Source organism: Dreissena polymorpha, chromosome 1 (assembly GCF_020536995.1).
Source record: "Dreissena polymorpha isolate Duluth1 chromosome 1, UMN_Dpol_1.0, whole genome shotgun sequence".
Classification (NCBI taxonomy): Eukaryota; Metazoa; Mollusca; class Bivalvia; order Myida; family Dreissenidae; genus Dreissena; species Dreissena polymorpha.
Window position 1 is genome coordinate 194482963 of NC_068355.1, and position 14775 is coordinate 194497737.

The window sequence follows — 14775 nt, forward strand, 5'->3', positions numbered from 1 at the left end:
ATATTTGAAAATGAAATAGTCAATTTGTTCGCAAAGGCATTACAGAAAGGTAAACTTTAAAAAGAGACAACGCGGACTTTAATAGTACGTATTATCGCTTAATATTGCGACAGAAACACGTACAGTGTACTATATGTGTCTTTTATGTAGTTGTTATATCACTTTAATTTATTAAAGCTGTCATGTTTCTCTTGTTTAAAATTAGTGTGTGCGAAGTCATAAAATCATGTTAAATGGTATCAAGCGGACGTAGACGTCAAAGTCTCGTTGTTCACAAGAGATAACACAGGGCCGCGAGATAAGACTGGATCTCCATTGATTTTTATAATCTTGTTGTTTTTATCCAATTATTCATCATTGCTCATCTCCGCACTTTATTCGTATTTTATAAACCTGACCTTGCAAATTTTCCTCAAATGCATAGACTAAAGAATGCATGGCACCTATATGTATCCCTTCTTTTTTTTTCCAAAGCAGCACAAATCCTAGGCTGCCATTTTTTTCATATGCCAAAAAATATCATCTATAGGCCACATGAAATTAATCAGTTTTTCAACTGAGGTCAACCCACTCACCCTAATAACAAAATATTAAAGCTTGTAATCGCAAGTAAAAACGAACCATTTTCACATTTTTGTAAAACGCATTTAAATTTAAACATAATAGCAACATTTTGATGTTAGTATTATTTTTAATTTTGCCACGTGTGTGCACTCCATTTAGCTTAATGTCCTCCATTTCCTCTTCTTGCCTTTAAATACATTTAACAAATGTTTGCCGACATTGCGTTATGATTTTATTTTAAAATATAATTGGTAACATTGGCTATTTCAGAAAAAACTCAGGGGAACATTCATGTTCAGGAAAGGACAAGAGACCTTAATTTTGCCAATAATAATATATTTCCAAGCATTTAAGGGATTAACCCAAATTAATAAAAAATAAAACTATTCATTAAAACAATCCGGCGCGGGGGGAAATGGGCCCGGCTGGCGATGAAAAGTTAGTTATTACGTGACGAACATCTGATAAATTAGTAGTGGTCCTATTTAGAATTTTTTTTTCTAAGCGGACTAAAAGTTTAACGGAGTGTTCCTTCTGAATATTTGTATTCGTCAGATAGGAAAAGGGTTTCTCTACTACCCCGCACGTGTGATATCACGTTGATATCACATTAAGACAAAAGAAGCTTTAACTAGACATTTCATGTACGTGCACTGTTTAAATATAAGCAGTGTATTCCTCTATGCTGATATGGGCCCAGTGCACTGTGACCTCGGCAGGTTATCAGTACAACATCACAGTGTGCATTCAGTTTCAAATTCACATCCAATGCGTAATCAGTCAAACGAATTCCGGATATAAAATTAATGCAAAGATAACGCAAATTAAAACATCGAGAAATTACTTAGACACGATTTTGGTGAAATTAGATACCATCCCAAACTGAGATACGGCTATTATGAAGAAGTTTGTTTCATTTAGCCGATTGCATGTCAGTGTTTAATTAGGATGTCAAATATTTATCTGCAAATGTCATCCTCGAGTATACGTAGCCAGTTCTGTGAAAAGAGGGTTTAAGGCATGTGTGTGAAGTGTCGTCCCAGATTAGCATGTGCAGTCCGCACAGGCTAATCAGGGAATACAATTTCCACCTAAACTATATTTTCGTCAAGAAAGGTCTTCATTTTAACTAGCAATACAATGATAACAGAAAGTGTCGTCCCTGACAGGCAAATCTGGGACGACACTTCACGCACATCCAACCAGACGCACATGCATTTAACCCCCTTTCCATATAGATAGACTCGTATCTTGCAAACAAGCAATACGTGTTTTATTGTCATTATGTTTGTTCTCCTATCAAATAATCGTTCTTGCAATAAAAAAAACATCGTTAAACGAGTAAATTGAAAACAAATGAATTTGATTGCGTACATAAGCATATAGTGTTGGCGCCGTTAGATATAGGCGGTTGTTCATTGCGTAAATGCGTTTCGTATTTAATGTGTATTCCCTTTTTTCCATACAATTCGACACGATAGCGATACCAGATCATTGCCGTATATTTAATCATATGAGTGAGGACTACAATCTTTTTAAGCCTCATTCTGAGAAAAGGGGGTTTAATGCATGTGCGTAAAGTGTCATCCCAGATAAGCCTCGGCAGTTCGCACAGGCTAATTAGGGACGACACTTTCCGCTTTTATGATCTTTTTTATTTAAAGAAAGTATATATTGTGCATAAATTCAGTTAAGGCGGAAAGTGTCGTCCCTGGTTATTTATATTATATTTACGAACATCATATAGAAACATGAACAGTGGGGACTGAAATCTATGAATATCACAAGCATTCAAGTTACCTTTAATTGTTCAGATTTATGGGAGCTTTAACATTAATTATCTGATCAGCGAACCGTTACATGTCGGTAAAAGCAATTTATGTCTGAATAGCAAAATGTTCAAAAACGTCATTTTAGTATCCATTAAGTCAACACTGGTAGCTGCACACTGAAGTAGTAAAAACCGTACGTATAGAGTGTGATATTTATAGTATAGAGTTGCAACCAATTTAACGTTAAGTTAGCGTTCGGTTGTTAATTATATTTAGAATCATGATTGGCGACAAACTATCATTTAAAATGAACTTTTTACACTTATTGTACAAAAATGGTTTATCAAAATCGGTTAAGTCGATTGAACATATTTAGCTTATAGCTAATGACGAATGCCCCTATAATAAGGCAGACCCTGAACTGGAGTCCAAAATGTAGATACATTATAGCTAATAACGAATGCCCAATAAGACAGACCCTGAACTGGAGTCCAAAATGTAGGTAAGACAGACCCTGAACTGGAGTCCAAAATATAGGTAAGACAGACCCTGAACTGGAGTCCTAAATGTAGGTAAGACAGACCCTGAACTGGAGTCCAAAATGTAGGCACATTATAGCTAATAACGAATGCCCCTATAATAAGACAGAGCCTGAACTGGAGTCCAAAATGTAGGCACATTATAGCTAATAACGAATGCCCCTATAATAAGACAGAGCCTGAACTGGAGTCCAAAATGTAGGCACATTATAGCTAATAACGAATGCCCCTATAATAAGACAGAGCCTGAACTGGAGTCCAAAATGTCGGCACATTATAGCTCATAACGAATGCCCAATAAGACAGACCCTGAACTGGAGTCCAAAATGTAGGCACATTCATATACTTTTAAAATACTTCATTATGCAGCAAACCTGAGGTATCCTATGACTTATTTCTATTGAAGTTTTTTTGTAACATTAAATCAACCAAGCGCCGATCATAAAATCTATAATGCACTAAAAAATAACAAATTAAGGTGTAGTGTAACACCCTAGTCGTGAAAAAGCCATGGCATAGACGCATTTTGACACAGGCGGTCGTTTAATCTGTGGGTGAATTTCTTATTGTGAATGTAATTTTAATGCAGTACTGGTTAACGGGTTTGGGCAATTATTCTATTGAAGCTAACGTCATTTAATATTCACGCCTTGTTGTCTGCATTTAAGATATTTAAAAGAAAATGTGAGAAATAAACGTGCCCTATTTAGACGTCCTTTTCCTTAAGTGTGAACTTAAAAATAACAAACCATTGTTCAAGACAAAAGTAGATTTTAAAAATATTTTTAAAAGTGTATAATATTACATGTATAATCTCATTTGATACAATGAGGCCGATGTGATTTACCATTCATTGTTTGTTGCCTCTATCGATCACACTAAATCCCACTCTCCACGCAACGTTGTCGTTTAATGCCCTCACATACAATCTCTGCCATCACAAGAAAATTCTACCAGATGTAGTAGGATTTCTTGTTTTTTCAAGTATTACATTATGAAAATTAGCATCAAATGATTTATATTTTGAAAAAAGTGTATAAGTTTAGGTTCATACTATTTTTTTTACCTTAATAAAAAAGTACAAAATAACAACGGGAACTTAATTGTACCAAGTGGCTAGGCTATCATCACGTGGTTGGTTATGAAGGCAGGAATTTGATCCAGCTATGCCGGTTCCAGTCGAATCACTGCGCGGTGGTTGAATTTATCCATGAAAGAGCTAGAGCACGAGAATCCGACCGTCTAGTCCCAAAACTATGCCAAGAGGATATAACGAGTATATAGTTTGGTGATTTGTATAAGTGCAAGGAAAGCAACGAAATTTGCTGCTGCAAAAAAAAAGATTGAATATTGATGTCCGCCCACATTAAACCGTCTACCCAAACACTAATCCAACAGGATATCACGACTATAAAGTTCTGTGGTCGTGGGATATTTGAATACTTGCAAAGAAAGCGTCGCAATTTGCTGTAAACAAACTATGTGGGGTATTTGAATGATTGTAAAGTAACCGACGCAATTGACTGCACAAAACTATAATATTTGATTTAATATAAATGTCTGCCCACGGTATAGAATCAAGCGATGTGTGAGAATAATGTATTGACATTCTTCGATACGCCATTAAAGCTGCAGGAATGCTTCTGTTGATCATTATCGAATAATTGACATTGGTTTTTGTATATATGTATATATATATATATATATATATATATACATCGCAATCCGCACAGGCATATCAGCGACAACACTTTCACCTTTTAATTGTATTGTCCGTTTAAAGAAATACTCTTCTTGACGAAAATCAAGTTTAAGCGGAAAGTAACGTCCATGATTAGCCTGTGCGGACTCCCCAGGCTAATATGGGACGGCGCTTTATGCACATGCATAACACCTGCTTTTCTCACAGCGCGGCAATATTTGACAATCGGATGAGCACAAAGGCATGTTAACGCAGTTTTTATACTTATTATGAGCACGCAGAGTTTACGCGTTTTGATATGTTCCTTTGTGATTTACATGTTTGACATATACTCCAAATGCAATTCTTGAAAGATAACTTGTTGTCAATTAGATGTCGGTTTTAAAAGAATGTGCACATGCTTTGTTTTAAATTAAATCCAAAAATACGAATCATGACTGATCCTTACGCTTTAAAGATGATTTGAACTTGAAATTGATAACACCAATAAAAATACATTCTACCTTCGTAACCACAATCCATAAACGTTCATAATCATTTTTATAACCAACGAGCCATGAAGAAACGTTGTTTAGCTATGCTTATTGCATTTATGTCACTTACAATTGGTTTATTGCACTTACACAAACGTATAACAAATACAATCGAAAAGTATAATATTTTCATAAATTATTAGATAAAAGCTGCGCAGATGTAAACCCCAAATCATTCGTATGATTGTCCAAATAGATATTTTTAAACTCGTCACATATAGCTATGGTCAACAAATGAGTTATCCGATAAACAAAGAGGACACACATACACAGAAACTTGCCGTTTTAAGCGTTTGGAATTCGTCGAAAGAATATCTTTCTTACAACTACGCCTACTTTTACTTAGTTATCTTAACCATATTGTTTTATGATTCTTGTAATATTTAACTCTTTGTTTTCAAGAAAACGGAAGGACACGATGGGGGAACAGTTTCATATAAAGTGCAACATTTTGTAAGGAACGCAGCATACTTCTGGGCGTAAAGCCAAAAATTTGTTTTACATTTTCTTGCTATAGCTTAAACAAATTTATATTTTGACGATATTATTAGGTTTTTGAATTGTTATTGATATTTAATGTGGAGAAACACTTTGACGTAAATCTGAGTTAAGCAGTTGAACTATTTAAACATTATTCACCAAACTTGCCCTTTTTCCGATTAAATTGTATGAGAATTTTTTAAACGGTCGATCACTTTATATTATGTATCAACACCATTAAATTTTTCTAAATTTCTTACCGGTTTTGTGTCTCCGTTTTCCTTTTTATTCTTATTTCCCATTTTCCGAGTCCTGTCGTTTGTATATGGAATACGTACGCAATGGCCAAAGCCTTTACAGGTAAACAATTACACTTCGTCCTAAGATTCGCAGAATAATTAAAATCAAAACACTCACATGCACAAACAATATTTGTATTGAAGTTTAAGACTACGGTTTATATATACAGGCCTCAATTCAAGATTACGCCGATTTTCTCGATTCGGTATGTGCTTCGAACATTTACGTCGAATGACGGAATTTAATATTCAGTGAGGCATAACGTTAACACAAACAAGTCCACGTAAAGCAATCCTACCATAACGTTTTACCGTGAGTCTTTTACTGTTGTAAGAATTGACCTGCAGAGTGAATAAAGCGTTAAATAAAATTGAAAAGATAAACTACATCATGTTTGCGGTGTACTGGATTTACTACGGAGGGTCGATTCATGCGTTGAATAAAATTGAACAGATGAATTAGATCATGTTTGCAGTGTGCTAGATTTACTACGGAGGGTCGATTCAATTCGTTGATTACAAAGGACGGTCGCATTATGGATAATATAAATGAGTCGCGCTCTGTGAAAAGGTGGTTTAAAGCATGTGCGTAAAGTGCCGTGCGCACAACTAATCAGGAACGAGACGTTCTGCTTTTATTTTATTCTTCGTTTATCCAAATCGAAAATCCATTTTAGGCGAAAAATTGTCGTCACAGATTAGCCTGTGCTGATTGCACAGGCTTATCTGGGACGACACTTTACCCACATAAAGTAAACCCCCTTTTCATAGAGCCCCTCTAAGATAATTATGGATGGTGCAAGCTAAAATTTTTTGTGTGAATTGATATAAAAAATGGAACTTTTTCTATGTATGTGAGAATGATATCTTAGTTGGTGGTTGAACACGAACAACGCAGATACAACCAAATAGTAACAAAGATCGGTTATCGGTTTGTATAGTCTATCAGCACCTACATAAATACAAGAAATCTTAAAAAACTGTATACTTAACGGTTTAATAGAGCCTGTATACCTGTGTCAGACCCTGTATACCAGGGCAAGTATACTAGAGCCTGAATACTAGAGCCTGTTTACTCGAGCCTGTATACTAGAGCCTGTATACTAGAGCCTGTATACAAGAGCCTGTATACAAGAGCCTTTATACTAGAGCCTGTATACTAGAGCCTGTATACTTATATCCTGTATACTAGAGCCTGTATACTAGAGCCTGTATACTAGAGCCTGTATACTAGAGCCTGTATTATACTAGAGCCTGTATACTAGTGCCTGTATACTAGAGCCTGTATACTAGAGCCTGTATACTAGAGCCTGTATACCAGAGACTGTCTACTAGAGGCTGTATACTAGAGCCTGTATACTAGAGGCTGTATACTAGAGCCTGTATTATACTAGAGCCTGTATTATACTAGAACCTGTATACTAGAGCCTGTATTATACTAGAGCCTGTATACTAGAGCCTGTATACTAGAGCCTGTATTATACTAAAGCCTGTATAATAGAGCCTGTATACTAAAGCTTGTATACCAGAGCCTGTATACTAGAGCCTGTATACTAGAGCCTGTATACTAGAGCCTGTATACTAGAGCATGTATACTAGAGGCTGTATACTAGAGCCTGTATACTAGAGCCTGTATTATACTAGAGCTTGTATACTAGAGCCTGTATACTAGAGCCTGTATTATAATAGAGCCTGTATACCAGAGCCTGTATACTAGAGCCTGTATACTAGAGCCTGTATACTAGAGCCTGTATACTAGAGCCTGTATACTGGAGCCTGTATATTAGAGCCTGTATACTAAATCCTGTTTACTAGAGCTTGTAAACTAGGGCTTGTATACTAGAGCCTGTATACAAGAGCCTGTATTATACTAGAGCCTGTATACTAGAGCCTGTATACTAGAGCCTGTATACTAGAGCCTGTATACTAGAGCCTGTATACTAGAGCTTGTATACTAGAGCCTGTATACTAGAGCCTGTATAATACTAGAGCCTGTATACTAGAGGCTGTATTATACTAGAGCTTGTATACTAGAGCCTGTATACTAGAGCCTGTATACCAGAGCCTGTATACTAGAGCCTGTATACTGGAGCCTGTATTATACTAGAGCCTGTTTACTAGAGCCTGTATACTAGAGCTGTATACTAGAGACTGTATACTAGAGCCTGTATACTAGAGCCTGTATACTAGAGCCTGTATACTAGAGCCTGTATTATACTAGAGCCTGCATTATACAAGAGCCTGTATACTAGAGCCTGTATACTAGAGCTGTATACTAGAGACTGTATACTAGAGCCTGTATACTAGAGCCTGTATACTAGAGCCTGTATTATACTAGAGCCTGCATTATACTAGAGCATGTATACTAGAGCCTGTATACTAGAGCCTGTATACCAGAGCCTGTATACTAGAGCCTGTATACTAGAGCCTGCATTATACTAGAGCCAGTTTACCAGAGCCTGTATAATAGAGCCTGTATAATAGAGCCTGTATTATACTAGAACCTGTATACTAGAGCTCTTATACTAGAGCCTGTATACTAGAGCCTGTATACTAGAGTCTGTATACTAGAGCCTGTATACTAGAGCTTGTATACTAGAGCCTGTATACTAGAGCCTGTATTATACTAGAGTCTGCATTATACAAGAGCACGTATACTAGAGCCTGTATACTAGAGCCTGTATTATAATAGAGCCTGTATACTAGAGCCTGTATACTAGAACCTGTATACTAGAGCCTGCATACTAGAGCCCTGAACTAGAGCCTGTATACTAGAGCCGGTATACTCGAGCCTGTATACTAGATTCTGTATACTAGAGCCTGTATACTAGAGCTTGTTTACCAAAGCATGTATGCTTGAGCCTGTATACTAGAGCCGGTATTCACCAAACAATTCTAAGTCTAAGAATATTTTTTTTCTTTCAAGTCAAATATTCTTTAATTACTTTTAGTTTAACTCAAACATGGTACTTACCACCTCTATATACAGCATTCGTCATTAATAACATGCTTTACCTTGTTTTCAATGTAATACAGACATTAGTAAAAAAACTTATATAACACATTTGTAATACAACATTTTAAGCGTTTTCATTGGCCACAGAATCAATGACTAACCAATCGCATGGCTTTATTTTGGTAAAATGACGTCGTCAACATGAAATGACGTCACGATAGTAAACAAATTTTAGATCTATCAGCATTTGTTTGGTCAATTTATAATATGTATTTTATTTAGTTAAAAAGCATGTGATTAAAAAGATCTGACACTCGTTGTCATATCATATCATATTTTATTAAACTCGTCCTGGAAATTCGTTAGTAAGCTCGCCAAAGGCTGGCTTACTCACAAAATCCTAAGCTCGTTTAATAAAATATGGTATGATATGACAACTCATGTCCGATCATATATGTAGAACATTTTGTTAAATAAAATTATAAAATTATCGCCAGTGGAAGCATGTATATATTCAAACACTTGACGTATTTGTCTTGGTTCTACGTCTATTCTTTATTCTTAAGTCTAAGCATGGGTTGGTGAATACGGGCCCTGATCGGAACGAGTGGTATTTATGCTAAGCGTCTCGAAAAAGGCCTTGGCAAATAGCATAGACCCAGATGAGATCAGGGTCTGCTCTGTTTGCTTATAGGAATTTCTGTAAGAAATATTCTTAATATAGAAATAAATATATCAGACATCCCTAATTTTGGAAATAAATTGACCCAATTTAGAAGGATGGGAGAGTACACTAGGCATAAATGTGTTAATTGCTGTTCACATGACACCTAAGCAGTTATGGAACATGAGACTTGAAGTTTTCGTTTATAATAAATTTAATTGCTTGTGTGCAATTTTGCACGAAATAACGTTTGTTTTGGAGGACACAAATTGCTAACAAATAGTTGATCAGGTTAAAAAGTGTGTTTCCTACATATCCGTATTCCTCTTTATGTATGTTAAGGGAAACAATTACATAGCTTAACGTCAATTTTAATGAGTTGATTGATTACTAAGTAAGCGGATATAATTGTTTGTCCACTAGGCATAAATGGGTTAACCAGTTACATACAATTTTAGTTTCCCGTGTTATAACCGTAAACACACTTTTCGATCGCGAATTAACCAAATGTTGTCATTTTTGTCGTTAACGAAATATGTATGTTTTGATTGATGATTATTTGTGTCGTGTTCTGAGAAAACTGGGCGTCATGCTTGTGCGTAAATTGTCATCACAGATTAGCCTGTGCAGTCTGCACAGGCTAGTCAAGGACGACAATGTCCAGTTTTATGGAATTTTACGTTTAAATGATGTCTCTTCTTAGCAAAAATCAAATTTTAGCAGAAAGTGTTGTCCCTGATTAGCCTGTGCGGACTGCACATGCTAATCTGGGACGACACTTCACGCACATGCATTATGCCCAGTTTTCTCAGAACAAGACTCAAATATTGACCAATAAACAACGATCTGAAGGTTGGATGCATGAAGTGCATCCTAGATACGTATTACAAAATGATTGTTGAGCTCATGTCGGTAGTATTTGCGATTTGTGATGCAGAAAAAGAAACGAGAGCGCAATCGTATTATAAAGTCGCAAAACAACGAAAAACCCATAAGTCGTCAGATGACCTTTGAACTTAGTCCATAAAGAACATGATATTTTCCAATATATAAATAGGCTTTGTTAAAATGGGGTTAAATGTGCGTAAAGTGTCGTCTCAGATAAGCCTGTGCAGTCTGCACAGGCAAATCAGGGACGACACTTTCCGTTTGTATTGCATTTATAGTTTAAAGGAAGTCTCTTCAGACGACAATCCAGTTTAGACGGATAGACTGCACAGGTTTATATGGGACGACACATAACGCACATGCATTAAACCCTTTATTGACCGAGAGAGGCTCGTATACTTTGCCTTTGATCTCAATTTAAAAAAGCGTCTCAATCGATATGTATAAGAAGGTCTTAAAATTGTTTTGGTTTACATGTTAATGGTTTTCGAACCTGAGCGTTTATGTGAATAGCTTAGGACGAAATACATGTAGATATTAAACCCACGCAAAAATGGCCTGATTTCGGAGACGTGAAGCAAGGTTGTGAGTTTACCAAGCGTTACGTCTTAAAAGCACTTGTTCACAGATTGTCGTATTTTTGAAAATATATATTTGCATTAAATTTTTAACAAACCTGTAATATTTTTAAAAGTTTTAAATGACTGCGATTAAAGTTAAAAGATAACATTACTACATCTGCTTGCCCTGAGGACCATTATAAGCAAAGACTAAGTCCCTTCTTCTGCTCGATTGGTCATTGTCGTCTCGGGTTCTACTTAAATGTACCCCCGATGCGCTTAATATACTAAAACGTACCCGGTCAGTTTAGACTGTACCCAAGTTTTGTTCCCGCCCAAAATCCGATGTCGTAAAACACGCTACGGAATACGGAACAAAATTCTCTTTGAACAAAACCTTCCTCAACATGCTTGTTTAAGTATGTGTTTCGATAATATAGAGGTGACTTATAGGTCCAATGGGCCGGGTGCTTATTTTATATGTATATGTTATTGATTGTATTATATGGAATGCACATGTCACTATAATAAACTATTTACTTACTTACTTACTTATTGAGGCCATTTAACAACATATTGAACATAAATATAAACATAATTAATTTTTTTTAAGCCGATAACGACCAATTTAGCGTTAGAATTCCCGGGTACGTTTGAGTATATTTTCCGTACCCGGGGTACATTTAAGTATACTTAATAATACTCGGGGTACATTGAAGACGTACCGGAGCCGACAATGAGCAATCGAGCCCTACTACAAGATCACACAGGATTTAAAATCAGACATGTGATTAAAACGTTGTGTCGGTAATACACGGTTTGTTTTCTTCGTTTGATCGATGAAAAGCGTTACGAATGCTTAATAATGTTTTATAACTGTTAATTTTCAATAAACAAAAACTGTTTTAACATTTAAGTTGTCTGGAATGTTATTTTGATTTTTTGGATATACCGGTAATATATACATTCAATCATTTTTTATCATAAGATAATTTGTATTTTTTTGTCTGTGAACAAGTCAATTTTAAATACTAAAACAAAATATTTAATTGGGGATTTTTGAAAAACTCTGGGTTTGAATGGGAAAGTATCATATTTAAAAGTTGAGTCACACTGTCTGTTTGCGGGAACTCCACGCGGTTATCGTGTACCAAATACTGCTACTTGCGTGATTGTAATGGCCCGTAAAGTTTCACCTTTGTGAAACTTTTCCAATCGTCGACACAGGTCAATAACTTAAGCAACGCACCTGATATACCGTAATGACAAATGTCCGTGCAATGTTTAAATTACTATATTATGACAGTTTGCTATAAATGACCCGTGGTCAGTGGAGCTAAAAGTTGAATAAATTTATTTTTTCTGACAAAATCAAACGTAAGGTAGTTTGAGCAGAGCACTTGTCTTGTACTTTAAAATGAAGAGTGCAGTTCAGTGTTTGAGTAATTAGAAATACTAATCTAAGGATTCAGCTGGTAGGCAAATAAAACTTTATTCGTTTTGCAACTGTATGCAAAATTAAGAAATAAAGATTAACTCAATAAGGTTCCATCCACTGTTGTTTCAAAATTTTAAAATGTTGACATGAACATTTGCGTATCAGACACTACAATGTTAATTAATTCAATAAGTACCAAGTATATTACGTCATGTTACCATTAATGAGTTTAATTGATTACACTGGCAAGATTTATATAGTTCAATTAAATTACTGACGTGCGAAAAGTTGTCAATGAAATATTTTTTAAAGTTTACTGTGCCAGTAATATATTTCACATTCCTTAGCCAAGCCTGTATTCCGCACATAACACTATTTAAAATACTATTCAAATAAATGAGCCTCGCTCTGTGAAAATGGAGTATAATGCATGTGCGTAAAGTGTCGTCACAGATTAGCCTATGCAGTCCGCACAGGTTAATCAGGGACGACACTTACCGCCTAAACTAGATTTTTTGTTAAGAAGAAACTTTCTTACTATAAAAGCTGAAAATATCGTCCCAGAAAAGCGTGTGCAGACTGCACAGGCTAATCTGAGACGACACTTTACGCATATGCATTAAACCCCCCTTTCACAGAGCGAAGTGCAAATAAATAAGAACAATCATATTGAGCGGCTATTATAAGTTCGTTTTCAATATTAACCAATTATAAGATTTTAAATCATACCTATGGTATGCCTGCTGATATATCAATTGGAAAATATTTGGATGTAAGAACATATAACTATGCCTTCCAATCACAGATAGTGAAAAAGAGACATCACTCGTGATAACGCAAGTGAAGTTACTTAGTTTTTGAAAAAGCCGTTGTTGGTAAAAACAGTTTCGTTTGATTTTTGTAAACATATGATTGAGCACAAACAGAGGCATTTATTTATTTATTTGACACGTTTTCTTAATGTGCCTGTTACATGTATGATCTCTTTGATTCGCTACATGTTATTTTGCCGTTTGCAAGTAGGCGTCTACATGTATTCTTAAACACGAAATTAAGAAAACAAGCTTTTCATTTGATTCAGCCTCGTTCTGAGATAAATGGTCTTAATGCATGATCGATCGGTGCCGTTCACTGATTAGGGACGACACTGTCCGCCTCGTTTCAAAGAGACCTTCTTTAAACGAAAACATCCATTAAAAGTGGAAAGTATCGTTCTTGATTTCCTAGTGCAGTCTGCACAGGCTAATCTGGGACGACACTTTAGGCACATGGCTTAAGCCCAATTTTCTTATAGAACGAGGCTTTATTAAAACGGTCAAAGGCTCGCCTAGCGACCGGGAGGTCATGGGTTCGATCCCCACTGTTGAGCGTTCTCAGATTTCCCCCGTAGACACCAAGTACTGGTTCTAGTCCCAGAAAACGGACTCGGGAGCGTTTCAAATAAGCATTTGGCTTCCTATGCAATCGAGCTAAAATAAAAAGTTAAAAAAAAATGACTCGCTAATATCCGCCATTTGTATTTGCTACTTGTCCACTATCTGGGTGTAAAGATATTCCCCAGTCAATTTCGTACAACACGTGCTTGCTGGATCGCGACCAGGAACACATGAATATAAACAAAGCCGGACGTTAGTAAAAAGAAGAGACTTTCTTACTATAAAAGTTGAAAGTATCGTTCCAGATTAGCGTGTGCAGACTGCACAGGCTAATCTGAGACGACACTTTACGCATATGCATTAAACCCCCCTTTCACAGAGCGAGGTGCAAATAAATAAGAACAATCATATTGAGCGGCTATTATAAGTTCGTTTTCAATATTAACCAATTATAAGATTTTACATCATACCTATGGTATGCCTGCTGATATATCAATTGGAAAATATTTGGATGAAAGAACATAAAACTATGCCTTCCAATCACATTTAGTGAAAAAGGGACATCACTCGTGATATCGCAAGAGAAGTGACTTAGTTTTTGGAAAAGCCGTTGTTGGTAGAAACAGTTTCGTTCGATTTCTGTAAACGTATGATTGAGCACAAACGGAGGCATTTATTTATTTATTTGACACGTTTTCTTATTGTGCCTGTTAAATGCATGATCTCTTTGATTCGCTGCATGTTATTTTTCCGTTTGCAAGAAGGCGTCTACATGTATTCTTAAACACGAAGTTTATTAAACAAGCTTTTCAAATGATTCACCCTCGTTCTGAGATAAACGGTATTTATGCATGATCGTAAAGTGCCATCCCTGATAACCGGTAGCCTGTGCAGTTCGCAAACAGGAACGACACTGTCTGCCTCGTCTCAAAGAGACCTTCTTTAAACGAAAACATCCATAAAAAGTGGAAAGTATCGTTCTTGATTTCCTTGTGCAGTCTGCA

The 14775-nt window shown here is 36.0% G+C and overlaps 1 protein-coding gene across 1 annotated transcript in view; it reads right to left on the minus strand.

Moving 5' to 3' along the window:
* LOC127865461 (sodium- and chloride-dependent neutral and basic amino acid transporter B(0+)-like) overlaps positions 1–6294 on the minus strand; it is a 45890-nt gene extending 39596 nt beyond the window's left edge. The window contains exon 1 of the mRNA XM_052405335.1: positions 5851–6294. Within this exon, the coding sequence (XP_052261295.1) occupies positions 5851–5892 (42 nt within the window). The 5' untranslated portion in view covers positions 5893–6294. The remainder of the gene's footprint in view (positions 1–5850) is intronic.
* Between the last annotated feature and the right edge of the window lie 8481 nt (positions 6295–14775).